The 14,628-nt window shown below is 50.1% G+C and overlaps 1 protein-coding gene across 1 annotated transcript in view; it reads left to right on the forward strand.

Moving 5' to 3' along the window:
* Positions 1–2,216: 2,216 nt before the first annotated feature.
* DHX33 (DEAH-box helicase 33) overlaps positions 2,217–14,628 on the forward strand; it is a 28,593-nt gene continuing 16,181 nt past the window's right edge. Inside the window, exons 1-5 of the mRNA XM_084822964.1 lie at positions 2,217–2,506; positions 7,267–7,427; positions 8,677–8,904; positions 11,486–11,656; positions 13,513–13,698. Coding sequence (XP_084679090.1) covers positions 2,281–2,506; positions 7,267–7,427; positions 8,677–8,904; positions 11,486–11,656; positions 13,513–13,698 — 972 coding nt within the window. The 5' untranslated portion in view covers positions 2,217–2,280. The remainder of the gene's footprint in view (positions 2,507–7,266; positions 7,428–8,676; positions 8,905–11,485; positions 11,657–13,512; positions 13,699–14,628) is intronic.

A 14,628-nucleotide genomic window follows, 5' to 3' on the forward strand; every position in this document is an offset into this window, starting at 1 on the left:
CCTGTAGAACATGTGGGAGCAAAGAACCTAGGTTCAAAAAGGGATTGGATGATTTCGGAAGGGTGTTAAGCCTTTTCCCGCTTCCTAAAATCTCTCTTTGCTTTACCACTGGCATGATGTGGAGGCTGGTTGTGAGGTTTGGAGGCATGATGGCAGATTTATGCTACAACAGTGCTTCTCAAATGGGCTAATGGCCTCTAGATGCGTGTCCGTTGGGCTAGGGGCACAAACCATTTCGCTTATCTCATTTTCCGGAAGCACACAAATGTGTAGAATGGGTTGCTGGGTGCAGAATTTTCCTTTTGAATTTTTTAAAGAACAAGTTTCTAGCCCGCAGGGCTGCAGAACTGAAATCTCAGCCGGAGAGGTAGCTGAACAAAATTTCTACTGGTAGGGATGAAGTTTTTGTACCTCGCATAGCTCTTTGCTACCCCCTCCACCTCGACTAACAAAAGAAAAGTATATATGACATCATAGAAACATGGCAGAATACGTTAGGCAGAGAGGAAATGTCAGGTTACACCAGCTTTTCCCAGCCTGGTGCCATCCGAATGTTTGAGAGCTGGACTATATGGAAGGCTGAGTGCCGAAGAATTGATGCCTTCGAACTGTGGTGCTGGAGAAGACTCTTACGAGTCCCCTGGACTGCGAGGAGGTCAAATCAGTCAATGGAAGCAGTGACAGATTGTATTTTCTTGGGCTCCAAGATCACCGCAGACGGTGACTGTAGCCATGAAATTAAAAGACGCTTGCTCCTTGGGAGGAAAGCTATGGCAAACCTAGACAGCATAGTAAGAAGCAGAGACATCACCTTGCCGACAAAGGTCCGCATAGTCAAAGCTATGGTTTTCCCCACAGCAACGTATGGCTGTGAGAGCTGGACTATAAGGAAGGCTGAGCGCCGAGGAATCGATGCTTTCGAACTGTGGTGCTGGAGAAGACTCTTACGAGTCCCTTGGACTGCATGGAGGTCAGATCAGTCCATCCTAAAGGAAATCAACCCTGAGTGCTCATTGGAAGGACAGATGCTGAAGCTGAAGCTCAAATATTTTGGCCACCTAATGCAGAGAGAAAAGTCACTGGAAAAGACCCTGATGCTGGGAAAGACTGAAGGCAAAAGGAGAAGGGGACGGCAGCGGATGGGATGGCTAGATAGCATCATCAATGCAATGAATATGGACTTGAGCACGCTCCGGGAGAGAGCGCAGGACAGGAAGGCCTGGCATGCTCTGGTCCATGGGGTCACGAAGAGTCGGATGCGACTGAATGGCTGAACAACGCATGGCCAGGAATAATGCTGGGGGTTGTAGTTTAAAACATCTGGAGGGCACTAGGTTGGGGAAAAAGGTAAAGGTGCCCCCAACCAGTCGTGTCCGACTCTAGGGTGCGGTGCTCATCCCCGTTTCTAAGCCGAAGAGCCAGCGCTGTCCGAAGACGCTTCCGTGGTCGTGTGGCCGGCATGACTGAACACCGAGGTGCACGGAATGCTGTTACCTTTCCCGCCGAGGCGGTACCTGTTTATCTACTTGCGATTTCTTGCTTTCGAACTGCTAGGTTGGCAGGAGCTGGGACTGAAGACGGGAGCTCACTCCGCCACGCGGCACTCAGGTCTCCAACTGCTGTCCTGCCGACCTTCCGGTCTGCAGATCAGCGTCTTAACCACTAAGCCACCGGGGCCCCATAGGTTGGGGAACACTGCTATTATTATTATTATGCCCTACTGCACCCTTCCAGAGCTGCTCCCGGAAGCACGGGACAGCCATCATGCCGCTCTCCCCCCTCTCCAAACCTAACCTACCCCACGGGATTGTTGTGCGGATAAAAATGGACGATGGTGAACTCTGTAGGCCGCCTGAAGCTCCTTGCAGCAAAGGCGAGAAAGAAAACCTAATGAACAACTAAATATAGTCCGGGGGCGGGGGGGCGGTTCAGAAGGGCCGTGAGAAACACACGAGGGCGCCTTTTCCTTGCCAGCCGCACCGCTGCGCTTCCTCCGCTGCGACTCCAACCCCACGAAAGAACTAAAAAAATGCTCCCAGCCGCCTGCAGGGGGCGCAGCTCTTTTAAGGCCTGGGAGGCTCCGCCCCCTCCGGCAGCGACGCGGCGCGCACGCCCGGCGGAGACTACAGCCTCCCGTGGGCCCCCGCGCGCGGCAGAGCGGGCGCCGCTGAGCGCGCCGGCGCGGGGCATGCCGGGAAGTGGAGTCCGCGCGCTCTGAGGCGAGGGAGGCGGGGCCCGGCCCGGCGAAGCGTGCGACCTGAGGCCGCGCCGGGGCCGAGGATGCCTCAGAGGGGCGGCGAGCTGCCCCCGCCCAAGAGAGCGAAGCTGGCGGCGCCGCCGCGCGGGGCCATGTTCGCGCCGCCGCCGCCCGGAGCCAAGCGCCGCCCGCCGCCCGCCGCCGCGTCCTCCGCCGGGATCGACAGCCAGCGCCGGAGCTTGCCCATCTTCCAGGCGCGGGGGACGCTGCTGGGGCAGCTCCGCGGCCTGGACTCCGCCGTCCTCATCGGTGAGGAGAGCCGCGCCCCGCCCCCACCCCCCCTTTCCAACCGCCTCCGGGCGGGGCGGGGCTTGTGGAAGACGCGCCCCTTTCCCGAGGGAGCGCGGGCTGATTGGGAGGCCGCGGGGAAGGGGCGGAGCCTATGCGCCCTTTGGTAGCCCCGCCCCGAGGAGAGGCCCTCGTCGGTGCAGGCGGGGAGGGGAGGGGCGGGGCTTGCGGAACCCCGCCCCTTCTCTTTCCCGCCTCCAGGCCCGAGGGGCGGGGCGTGCGCCAGCCACGCCTTCGCCGGCGCTCTTCCCGCCCCTTCTTCGGCCTAAGGCCCCGCCCACGTGCAATGCATAGGCTCAGGGAAACAAGCGGGGCTGACGTTCGTCCTGACCAACTTCAATCCCGTTCATTTCAGTGGGTCTACTCTACGTAGGACTTGCATTGGGCTTTACCCAGCAGGCCCGCCTGCTCTGACTTGCCTGAGATCTCCTAGTAGGAGCCCCCCCCCCCCCCCGCTCCCTGCAGGGATATGAAAGCGGGCCTCCCCCCTTGCCCCACCTTCGATGCTGGAGGGTGAGGCTAATGCAAGCCCCACCCTTTCCGAAGGCAGGGTAAGCCATCTGGTGCCCTCCAGAGGGTTCGGACTGCGACTCCCATCAGCCTCAGCCACCGTGGTCAGGGACTGTACTCCCAACAGCATCTGGAGGGTGCCAGGTTGCTTACCCCTGGGATCACAGAAGCATAGAATAGCAGGGCTGGAAGGGGCCTACAAGGCCATCGAGTCCAACCCCCTGCTCAATGCAGGAATCCAAGTCAGAGCATCCCTGACAGATGGCTGCCCAGCCTCGTCTTGAACGCCTCCAGCGTGGGAGAGCCCACCGCCTCCCTAGGTCATGGGTGCCATTGTCGTATTGCTCTAACAATCAGGAGGTTTTTCCTGATGTGCAGCCGGAACCTGGCTTCCTGTAACTGGAGCCCATTATTCCGTGTCCTGCACTCTGGGATGATCGAGAAGAGATCCTGGCCTTCCTCTCTGGGACCACCTTTCAAGGACTTGAAGGGTGCTATCCTATCTCCCCTCAGTCTTCTCTTCCCAAGGCTAAACATGCCCAGTTCTTTCAGTCTCTCTTCACAGGGCTTTGTTTCCAGTCCCCTGATCATCTTTGTTGCTCTTCTCTGAACCCTGTCCCGTTTGTCTGCATCCTTCTTAAAGTGTGGTGCCCAGAACTGGACACAGTACTCCGGATGAGGCCTAACCAGTGCTGAGCAGAGGGGAGCTAGGACTTCCCGGGATTTGGAAGCTATGCTTTCATTAATGCAGCAAAAATAGCATTGGCCTTTTTTGCAGCCACATCACACTGTTGGCTTATACTCAGCTTGTGATCTACAGCAGTTCCAAGATCCTTCTCGCTTGTAGTGTTGTTGAGCTACGTATCCCCCAACTGTGCATTTGGTTTCTTTTTCCTAGGTGCAGAACTTGGCATTTATCCCTGTTACATTTCATTCTTTTGTTTTCTGCCCAGCACTCCAGTCTATCCAGATCACTTTGAATTTTGTTTCTGTCTTCCAAAGTATTAGCTATCCCATCCAATTTTGTGTCATCTGCAAATTTTATCAGCATTCCCTGCACCTCCTCCTCCAAGTCATTAATACAAAAGTTGAAGAGCACTGAGCCCTGCGGTACCCCACTCGTTACCTCTCCCCAGTTTGAGAAGGTCCCATTGAGAAGCACTCTTTGAGTCCGATTCTGTAGCCAACTGTGGATCCACCAGATCGTTGTTTCATGTAGCCCACTTTGAGCTAATTTGTTCATCAGGATATCATGGGGCACTTTGTCGAAAGCTTTGCTGAAGTCGAGGTATATGATGTCTACAGCATTCCCACGGTCTACAAGTGAGGTTACTTGATCAAAAAATGAGATCAGATTCGTCTGGCAGGACTTGTTTTTGACAAATCCATGTTGGCTTCGAGTAATCACGGCATTGTTTTCAAGGTGCTTACAGATGGATTGCTTTATCATCTGCTCCAGAATTTTCCCAGGGATTGATGTCAGACTGACTGGTCTGTAGCTCCCAGGTTCCTCCTTTTTACCCTTTTTGAAGATAGGGACAACAATAGCCCACCTCCAGTCATCTGGCACTTCCCCTGTCCTCCATGATTTCTCAAAGAGAATAGACAGCAGTTCTGAGAGCTCTTCTGCCAGTTCCTTTATTCCTCTAGGATGCAGTTCATCTGGCCCTGGAGATTTGAACTCATTCCAAGTAATTAGGTGTTCCTGGACCATATGCCTATTGATCTCAAGCTGCAATCCTGCCCCTTCAGCCTGTACTTCGCCTTTGCCGGGGGGTCATAGACCTTCTTTTGGGAGAAGATGGAGCCAAAGTAGGAATTGAGCACCTCTGCCTTTTCTTTGTCATCTGTTATCGTTTTGCCATCCTTATTTAATAGCTGAACAACCATTTCTTTCCACGTAGCTGAAGAAAGCCTTTTTGTTGTTTTTACCATCCCTCGCTAACCTCAGCTCGTTCTCAGTTATAGCCTTCCTGATGCCATCCCTGCAATTCTGTGCTACCTGCCTGTACTCTTCCTTTGTTACTTGGCCTTCTTTCCACTTCCTATATGTGTCTTTTTTTGTTTTCAGGTCATCCCTAAGCTTTTTGTGAAGCCACATTGGCTTCTTCTGTTGTCTTCCACCTTTTCTTCTTGTTGGAATTGTTTGTAATTGTGCCTTGAGAATTTCCTTTTTTAAAAGCTCCCACCCATCTTGGACTCCTTTTCTCGTTAGAGTCGCTTGCTGTGGGACCTTACTGATCATTGTTCTGAGTTTATTAAAATCAGCTTTCCTCAAATCCAGGGTATGTGTTTGACCACACTCGGCTTTTGCTTCCCTTAGAACCAAGAACTCAAGTACAACATGGTCGCTTTCCCCCGGAGTTCCTGTAACTGCTACTTTATCCACTAAGTCATCTCTGTTGGTTAGGATCAAGTCAAGGATAGCCAGTCCTCTAGTTCCTTCCTCTACTTTCTGTAGGAGGAAGTTATCCGCCACACAAGTCAGGAATTTCCTGGAGGGGCCGTGTTTTGCAGAATTTGTCTCCCAACAAATATTGGGGAAATTGAAGTCCCCCATTACTACTACATCTTGCTTCCTTAAAACATTGGCTATTTTCTTTTCAAAAGTTTCATCCTCGTCTTCTCCTTGGTTGGGTGGCTGGTAGTAGAGTCCGACCACCAGGTTCCTTTTATTCTTTGCTCCATTTATTTTGATCCAGATGCTCTCAATGAGGCCACCAAGCTCATCCTCCTGTATTTCTGTGCAGAGATGTATTTTTCACATACAGTGCAACCCCACCTCCCTTTCTGTTCCTCCTGTTCTTTTTGAAGAACAAAAATCTGGTGCCCTGGATAAGGCAGCCTTTCACAGGTGCCCTCCAGATGCTTTGGACTAGACCACCCAGCATGCTTGGCTACGCTGGCTGGAGCAGATGGGAGTTGACACTGGGGCATTGGACTGGGCGTCGGGAATCCCAGGTTCTAGTAGTTCCCACTCGGCCACGAAGCTCCCGGGGTGACTTTGGGTCAGCCACTGAGCCTCAGCCTAACCTACATCACAGGGTTGTTGTGAGGATAAGAATGGAGAGGAGGAGAAGGATCATTCACGCCACCTTGAGCTCTTTGAAGGAAAGGTGGGATATAAATGTAAGAAATACATGCATGCATAAAACATCTGAGGGCACCAATTGGGGAAGTCTCGTTTAAAGTGTGTTGGTATGGCTTTCCTCCTTGTCAGTGCGGAAAAGGGAGAGCTTGTGGAACCTTGCCACCTGCCTTTCCCCGCAACGCATGGGGGGTGGGTCAATAATGTGTGTGTTGTGTGTACGAGTGTGTGTGTGTGTGTGTGTGTGTGCGCGCGTGCGTGGTGGTCCATGGATGCTTATGCTGCAATACTTTTATTAATTTTTAAGTCTGCTCCATAGTCCTTGTTACATTTATCTATTTAAGGCAGGGGTAAGGAAACATTTGGGCCTGTGGGCAGATTTGGCAATTTGAGAAACTGCCCTGGCTACCACCACAAAATGGGTGCGCTGCGGATGAAAGAACTGGCCTGCAGCCCCCTGCCATCTTTATTTCCTAAGAATGTCTCTGAGCCCCACATGTGCCCCAGAGACACTCACGGGAAAAGAAGTTGGGAGCAGCTAACAGCCTTCACTTTGCTTTGAAGTGATCCCAGCTGCCAGTAAGAAATTGTGTTATTTTAGAAAAATTAAAAGTGGGAGTGGTAGGACACCTTGGTGGGCACCAAGAAAGTTGTCCAAGGGCACATTGGTGCCCACGGGCATCCTGTTGCCTACCTCTGATTTAAGGAATATATTATATTACATTTTTATACTGTCTTCTTCTAAGACATTCAGGATGGAGTACATGGTGTGTGTGTGTGTCTATAACTGCTCCTTCCTCAGTGCTGAAAGAATAGCTCATTGCTATATGTATTGAGTAAAACGAGGCTGCAATCCTGTACATGAGTACTTGGGATTAAATCCCATTGTATTTGGTGGAGCTTACTTCTGAGTAGACATGTATAGTATTGTACTGTAGAATTATGCCACTGGCTTGCAGCAGGAACTTGGGAAATGCTTCACTTTTATTTCTCAGTTTTCCATTTGGCAGGACAGTGGAAAGATCTCCCTGGGAAGTGCCTTTGATGTATCTAGCAGCTCGTATTGTTTTGGTGGACACTACAGGCAGTAACCTTAAAATCTCATTGGTTTAATGTTCTGCAGGGGAAACAGGCTCTGGGAAGACGACTCAAATCCCGCAGTACCTCTATGAAGGCGGAATTGGGCGCCAAGGCATAGTCGCTGTGACCCAGCCTCGCCGAGTAGCTGCTATATCCTTGGCTACCCGAGTCTCAGACGAGAAGAAAACAGAGCTGGGAAAATTGGTATGTCTCTGTTTGGCTAAGCGCAATGGGACCAACACACACTGAAACCCATGCTTTGCAAATCAGGGGCCAGCCTCTGGAATTCATGCGCCCTCCCCTCTGGAATGATTTACCCACCTCTCTTCCTTTGTTTGCATGTGAAACCTTGTTGAACATCATGTGTGCGCTGATGCTAACCGTGGCTAAGGATAACCAGGCTCTTTCATATCCAAATTGGGAGCAAGTCTCAGGAATGCACCGTCCCTTCTCCTTATGTTCTCTCTCTCGAGCAAATTCCCACCTCCCTTCATTCCTCAGTATTAAGCCTGATTTAGCATTAAAGGTACATGAATGCTAACAGTGGTAGATTCTATCCAGGCTCTGACATAACTGAATCAAAAGCAAGGCTCAGGAATATACTCTTCCTCTCTACTCTGGGAGTTTCTATTGAAGGGTGGTTTAGAACAGGGGTGGGAAGACTTTAGCCTTCCAGGATCTACTTTGTTTTTTTACTTAGAGCCCCATGATCCACCAAAGAGAGACTGCTGCAAGAGACGTACGCTGAGAATGAAAAAGTTCTGAGCCCAGGAATTTGTTGTCAGTACCAGAATGGAATGGACCTCACAGTCCTCCTTCCACACAAAAAATCCACTTTGGGTGACTCCCTATTCTTTTCATTTTGGCAGTATAATTTAGAGTGGTGGGAGGGGAGAGTCATTTTGTCGTTGCTTATTGTTAGATAATTGGGAGTGAGAAATTCTTGCTGATCTACTGCAATCACTAAGAGATCTACCAGTAGATCCAGATCTACCTTCTGCCCACCTCATTTTATAAATTTCTAAAATAAATAATATAGACAGAACACACGTAGGGGGACTGAGGCGAGTGACTCACTTAAGATCATCTAGTGAATTTATAGCAGGGCCAAGATTTGAACCCAGGACTTCCTGATTAATTTCTAAGGGTGCAATCCTATGTATGTCTAGACAGAAAGAAGTCCTACAACTCCCAGCATAGCTGGCTGGGGGATGCTGGGAATTGTAGGGCTTTTTTCTGTCTCAACATGCATAAGGTTGCACCCTAGGTCTTGCAGCTCACTCTTCTCTCTCCCCACAGCCCTTTGAATTTATAATTTATGCACCTTGTTCTTAACTACTATACTTTGCTAGCTCATGTAAGCAAGCGTTCAGGAGGGTCACTTTACCGGAAGTCTGGCTGGCTGAAATACCACATGACTAGCCTTCTTTTTCCCGATGGTCGCGATGCTCAGGTTGGCTACACTGTGCGCTTCGAAGATCTCACTTCCGAGGAGACCAAGATCAAGTTCCTGACAGATGGGATGCTGCTCCGCGAAGCCATTGGTGACCCCCTCATGCACAAGTACAGTGTTGTTGTTTTGGACGAAGCCCACGAGAGGACGATCCACATGGACGTGCTCTTCGGAGTGGTGAAAGCGGCGCAAAAGAAACGGAAGGAGCTGAGGAAATCGCCCCTGAAAGTGAGTGCTGATAAGCAGAGGGGGAGGGAATGCTGGCTGGGCCAGTTGTACCCCAGAATCTCTAGAGGACATCAGGTTGGGGAAAGCTGGTTGAAAATGGCTCATTCACAGGATTTGTGGATTAGGCTCCAGCAGCTGTCTTGCAAATGCTTTACACATACATCACCCCTTTCCCTTTCAACCCATCAGAAGGATAGATGCTGGTCCCCCTTGGTGACTCTGATAGTGGTGGCTTCCCCCATTCCCAGGGGTCTGCGGTGCCCCTGCCACAACGTCTCCATGGGCAGTGCCATAGGAGTGAATTGGGAGCCATTCAGCTGTGTGCCAGAGAGTAAAGAGGTGCCCTTGAGGAGATTGTTGGGATGTGAGCTAAGACTGTTCCCTGCCATGGTGGTGACATAGCCATTAAGAATCAAGCCTACTCCTATCGGTGTAGCCCCACCCTGGATTATACATCTTGGTCCCTGTATTGATCTGGGGTTCTGATTCTGTCAGATTATTGTTGTTATTAATTATTATTCATTGCATTTCTATACCGCCCCATAGCTGAAGCTCTCTGGGCGGTTTAGAGAAGTTAAAACATTAAATACAATATAAAAAGTTTAAAAGCCATTACATAAAAGCACACAGACAATATACACAAACAACATATAACTAAAAACGACTCTGAACTGTCGGCCATAACTAAAGACACGTCCAGGACCAATTAAAACTCATCATGTGCTGCCAAATGCCTGGGAAAAGAGAGAGGTCTTAACCTGGTGCCGAAAAGATAATAATGTTGGCGCCAGGTGGACTTCATCAGGGACCTTGTTCCACAGATGGGGGGTCACCACTGAGAAGGCCCTCTCCCTCCTTACTGCCTTCTAAGCTTCCCTTGGAGGAGGCAGTCATCAATCAGATTCTTTGGATTACAAAAATGAAACAAGCCACTTGTGCGAAAAGATGACAGTTTATTGATAGAAAATGGATGCAGAAGATATACATGCAAAGGAAGTTCACACCCACTTCCAGCTCATCAAGCTTTTATAGCCGGGTGCCTATTGGGGTCCCCACAATAGACAGAAGCCATCCCTCGGGCCACAAAAGTTCTCCAAGTGGGTCGTGTGCATGTTGCCCCTTGAAGTGAGACCAAATTGGTCTGCTTCTTAGCACATGTTTTTCTCTCTCAGGTTCAACACCTGACAGGCAAGATTCATGCACATGAGAGAGTGGGGGCCTCCCCTGACTCAAAGCATCTAGCTTGGGAAACTAATTGCAAAGAGTCTTCCTGGGAGGGAGCTCCCAGCTTTTTTGTGAGAATCAAGGCAGCACATCTGTATCTCTTTAATTGGGCAAAGGCCTAGCAGTGTCTAAATGTTGACCTATAAAAGTGTACTTGCTTGGACCCAATTAAGGCCTGGTGTTAAAGGCCTGCTTGCTTAACTATAAAACTGCTGGTTAAGCTAAATTACACAGGTCTACTACTAGCATCCAAGAACTCTGTGAAGTCCACTTCTTTGCCTGCTAACCAACTCACTACAGTCACTCCAAAGGGTGACAGAATGTTGTGGGGGGGGGGGAATGTTGGGAGACACGTGATAATATGTATATATTAGGTAATTGCCTGTGAAATGTTGCAGGCAGGGTAGCAGTATTTTTGGGAAGGAAGCCTGGTCCATTTGCCCGTGTGTTCACGTCGCTTTTGCCCATCACCTCTACTTTTCAATCCTTCCCTTCCCTGCAGCCTTTCCCCCTGCTCTTTCTCCCTTCCCCTCCCCGCCCCCCATGCTAGACTCATACTGTTTGCACCGTACCCTCCTCTTCATTGTCCTCCTGCCTTTCCAAAGCCAGTTCTGAATCAGGCACAGGTGCCACCCCAAAACCAAAAATTAGCTTCAGGTAAGGGGAGGGAGGCATTGCCTGTGGCCCGCCAAGTCCAGCCCCTCATCTTTTGTTTCTCTGTTGTGCTTTAGTGTGACACTGCTAGAACAAGATAAAGATCATTAATGTTGGGAACTGTTAATGGATTGTTCACGCCGCACCATAGGTTGAAAGGCCTGTAGACTCTACACTCAAGCCGTGCTCCCTCTGCATGTTTTCGTAAGGGGATTTTGGGGAAGTGGTTCAAGAAAGCTAGAGATGAGTGTCTTTTTAGCTTGGGAATAGTCAGGTGTGTGTTCCAGATAATAGTGTGAAGACCTAGAAAAATTTTGGAGGAAGGAAAGTCACCTTGTTTCTCCTCCACTCCCACATTTTTCCTATATCTTCTGGGGGCAAACAGGAAAAGAGTTGTGTGTGTGTTTTCCTGAACGCGCATGTGTGTGTGTTCTGGGCCTTCGCACCTGTAGTCCCAGACACATGTCCCCACTTAATGCACGTTACAGGGGCCCACATCTTCTGGCTGGCTGCAGGCGATCGTGAGGAACAGCCCGGAGCCTGAACTCCAATGGTATTTTTCCCCTCTAAAGGAAGGCCTTTTACCTTCACCAAGTACTTTGTCTAGCAGATAACTTGAACTCTTGCAGTGGTGCTGCCAACAAGGCCCTGATCTCATAGCACTCCTCAAGCACAGTCCTCGGTAACAAGCCACTTCTTACAGGTGATCATTATGTCCGCCACCATGGATGTGGACCTGTTCTCCCAGTACTTCAATGGAGCTCCTGTCCTCTACCTAGAAGGCAGGCAGCATCCCATCCAGATCTTCTACGCAAAGCAGTCCCAGAGCGATTACCTCCAAGCAGCGCTAGTGACCATCTTCCAGATCCATCAGGTACCACATCTGTTTCAGTCGTTTTGTATACCTACAGTTCTGTCTGCTTTTATTGATTTGCTGCATTTTTATCCTGCCCTTCCTCCAAGGAGCTCAGGCTGGCATACATGGTTCTCTCTCCCCTCCCTCCAGCTTTATCCTCACAATAACCCTGCGAGGTAGACTAGGCTGAGAAATGGCCACAGGCCCAACATGGCTGAGTGGGGATTTGAACCCAGGTCTCCCCGGTCCTGCTCGACACCCTAGCCCAGCCTTCCCCAACCAGGTGCCCTCCAGATGTTTTGGACTTCATTTCCCATCAGCCCCAGCCAGCATGGCCAATGGTCAGGAATGCTGGGAGTTGTAGTCCAGAACATCTAGAGGGCACCAAGTTGGGGAAGGCTGGGCTAGTGGTGGTGTAACTGTAAATACATTTGGAGTATTAGCACATTTAAGGAGCAACGTACCTCGTTACTTCCACAGTAACTGGGGAGCTATATTTTGGTGCATGCGCTATCCAGAACGTGTTCAGGTCTTTGAAAATGGAATGTAATTAGCTCGGCTGGCTGGGGGGGATGCTCGGAGTTGTAGTCCAGCTTATCTGGAGGGCACCAGGTTGGCGAAGTCTGGGTCTCTGACCACAAAGGGCTTGAAAAGTAAGTTCTTGTGCCTTGGGTTGGGTCTGGAAGCTAATGTTCCATCAGGCTGAAGAGCAGCGAGAGGGCAGGGCTATTGCCTCACCTTTGCTGAGAGACCAGCTGCCTTCGGCCCTCCCTCAACCGTCACCAGTGGCAGCCATTCCAACCACAGACCTGAACAGCTGGCCATGATAAGAAGTATAACATAAAGCACTGGTGCCTGAGTTCAGTTTCTTCATCCTCCCACCTCATCCCCTGTCTGTCATGCCTTTTAGACTATAAGTCTGAGGACAGGGGCTGCCTTATTACTGATCATTTGTTATCTATCTATCTATCTATCTATCTATCTATCTATCTATCTATCTATCTTCTTAATTGCCCATCTGGCTGGTCACCCAGCCACTTTGGGCGATGTACAATGGTACAATTTAAAACAGTAAAATTACACATTAACACATCATCTAAAAATACCCTAACCCACCCCAAATGCCTGCCCGAACAACCAAGTTTTCAGTGTGTGGCGGAAGCTCATTAAAGAGGGGGCACGGTGGCGTTCCCTAGGGAGGGAGTTCCACAGAGTGGGGGCGGCCACAGAGAAGGCCCTCTCCCTCGTCCCCACCAGCCTAGCTGTCCTGGCTGATGGGACAGAGAGAAGGCCAGCCGAGGCTGATCTTGTTGAGCAGCCTGTCTGGTGTTGCTGGAGGCGCTCCTTAAGATAGGCTGGGCCGGAACCGTATAGGGTTTTAAAGGTCAAAACCAACACCTTGAATTTGGCCCGGAAAACAACTGATAACCAGTGCAACTCCTTCAGCACTGGAGTGATGTGATCATGCCAGCAGCTGCCTTGTAAGCCGTTCCAGGATCCTTTTTGGTTGAAGAGCAGCATCAAAATGCTTTGAATCAGCCATACTCAACTGGGTGGCCTCCAGGTCTGTTGGACTACAGCCCCCATCATCATGGTTGTATTTGCTGGGGATGGTGGGAGTTGTAGCCGAAAACACCTGGAAGTGACAGATTCCGGAAGGCTGCTTTAAATAGATAAATAACCGGAAACCTGTGCCATTACTGCAAGACTGGTTGAATCTATTTGCACTGGCTTGGACTCTTTTCCACCCCCTGTTACCTGATTCTTTTAACAGATGACACCAGGGGTTGAGTCTGAGACTTTCTGCAGGGAAAACAGGAGCTCTGCCGCAAAGGTATGGCCACTCACCACTCACGTATATGATTTCTTTCAAGGAAGCCCCTTCTTCCCACGACGTCCTGGTGTTTCTGACGGGCCAAGAAGAGATCGAAGCAATGACCAAAACGTGTCGGGACATTGCAAAGCATCTTCCCGATGGCTCTCCACAGATGGTGGTCATGCCCCTCTATGCTTCCCTGCCTTACTCGCAACAGCTCCGCGTCTTCCAGGTTGCACCTAAGGTAAGTAACCGGAGAGATGCGACAGGAGAGGTTTTCTATGAGTCTTATGAGGAGAGACTGGAAGAACTGGGCATGTTTAGCATGGAGAAGAGAAGACTGAGGGGAGAGAGGATAGCGCTCTTTAAGTACCTGGAAGGTTGTCACAGAGAGGAAGGCCAGGATCTCTTCTCGATCATCCCAGAGTGCAGGACACAGAACAATGGGCTCAAGTTATAGGAAGCCAAATTCCGGCTGAACATCAGGAAAAACTTCCTGACTGTCAGAGCAATGCAACCATGGAACCAATTACCTAGGGAGGTGGTGGGCTCTCCCACACTGGAGGCATTCAAGACAAGGCAGGACAGCTATCTGTCAGGGATGCTCTGACCTGGATTCCTGCATTGAGCAGGGAGTTGGACTCGATGGCCTTATAGGTGCCTTCTAACCCTACTATTCTATGATGCTATGATTCTTACTACAAACAATCTCCTTAACAGTTTCCCAGATGGCACCCAAAAGGTAGATGAAGGCCTGGTGCATCCTTCATGGCAGCAGTGTGGTTTGAGTGTCAAGGCCGTACCTTGGGAGTCACATGCCTGTCCTCATCCTGCACTTTGGAGTCTCTCCTGTGTAACAACAATGCGCAGAAAGGGCCTGCTGAAATAGGGGTGTCTCCACTGCTGCTCTGAAAGCAGACCATGATTAGGGTGGCTGTACTGCTCTAGGAAAGCTGTTCCAGTTTTAAGGCTCCACAGCTGAAAGGGTACCAGGGTACCCACCTGCCATACATCCAAGGAAAGACAGAGGAAGGCCTTGTCCTGTTTTACTGCTGCTTTGTTATCCTTGATCTGTTTTTTTCTTGACCTTAATGGTTTTTAATCGATTTTTCTGTTTTAAATTTGGAGAGCCGGCTCGAACGTTTTTGGGCAATTATAAGGCCAAGTATCATTG

Source organism: Heloderma suspectum, chromosome 16 (genome assembly GCF_057233095.1).
Source record: "Heloderma suspectum isolate Gila_16-S chromosome 16, 16-S_ref, whole genome shotgun sequence".
In the NCBI taxonomy this organism is placed as follows: domain Eukaryota; kingdom Metazoa; phylum Chordata; class Lepidosauria; order Squamata; family Helodermatidae; genus Heloderma; species Heloderma suspectum.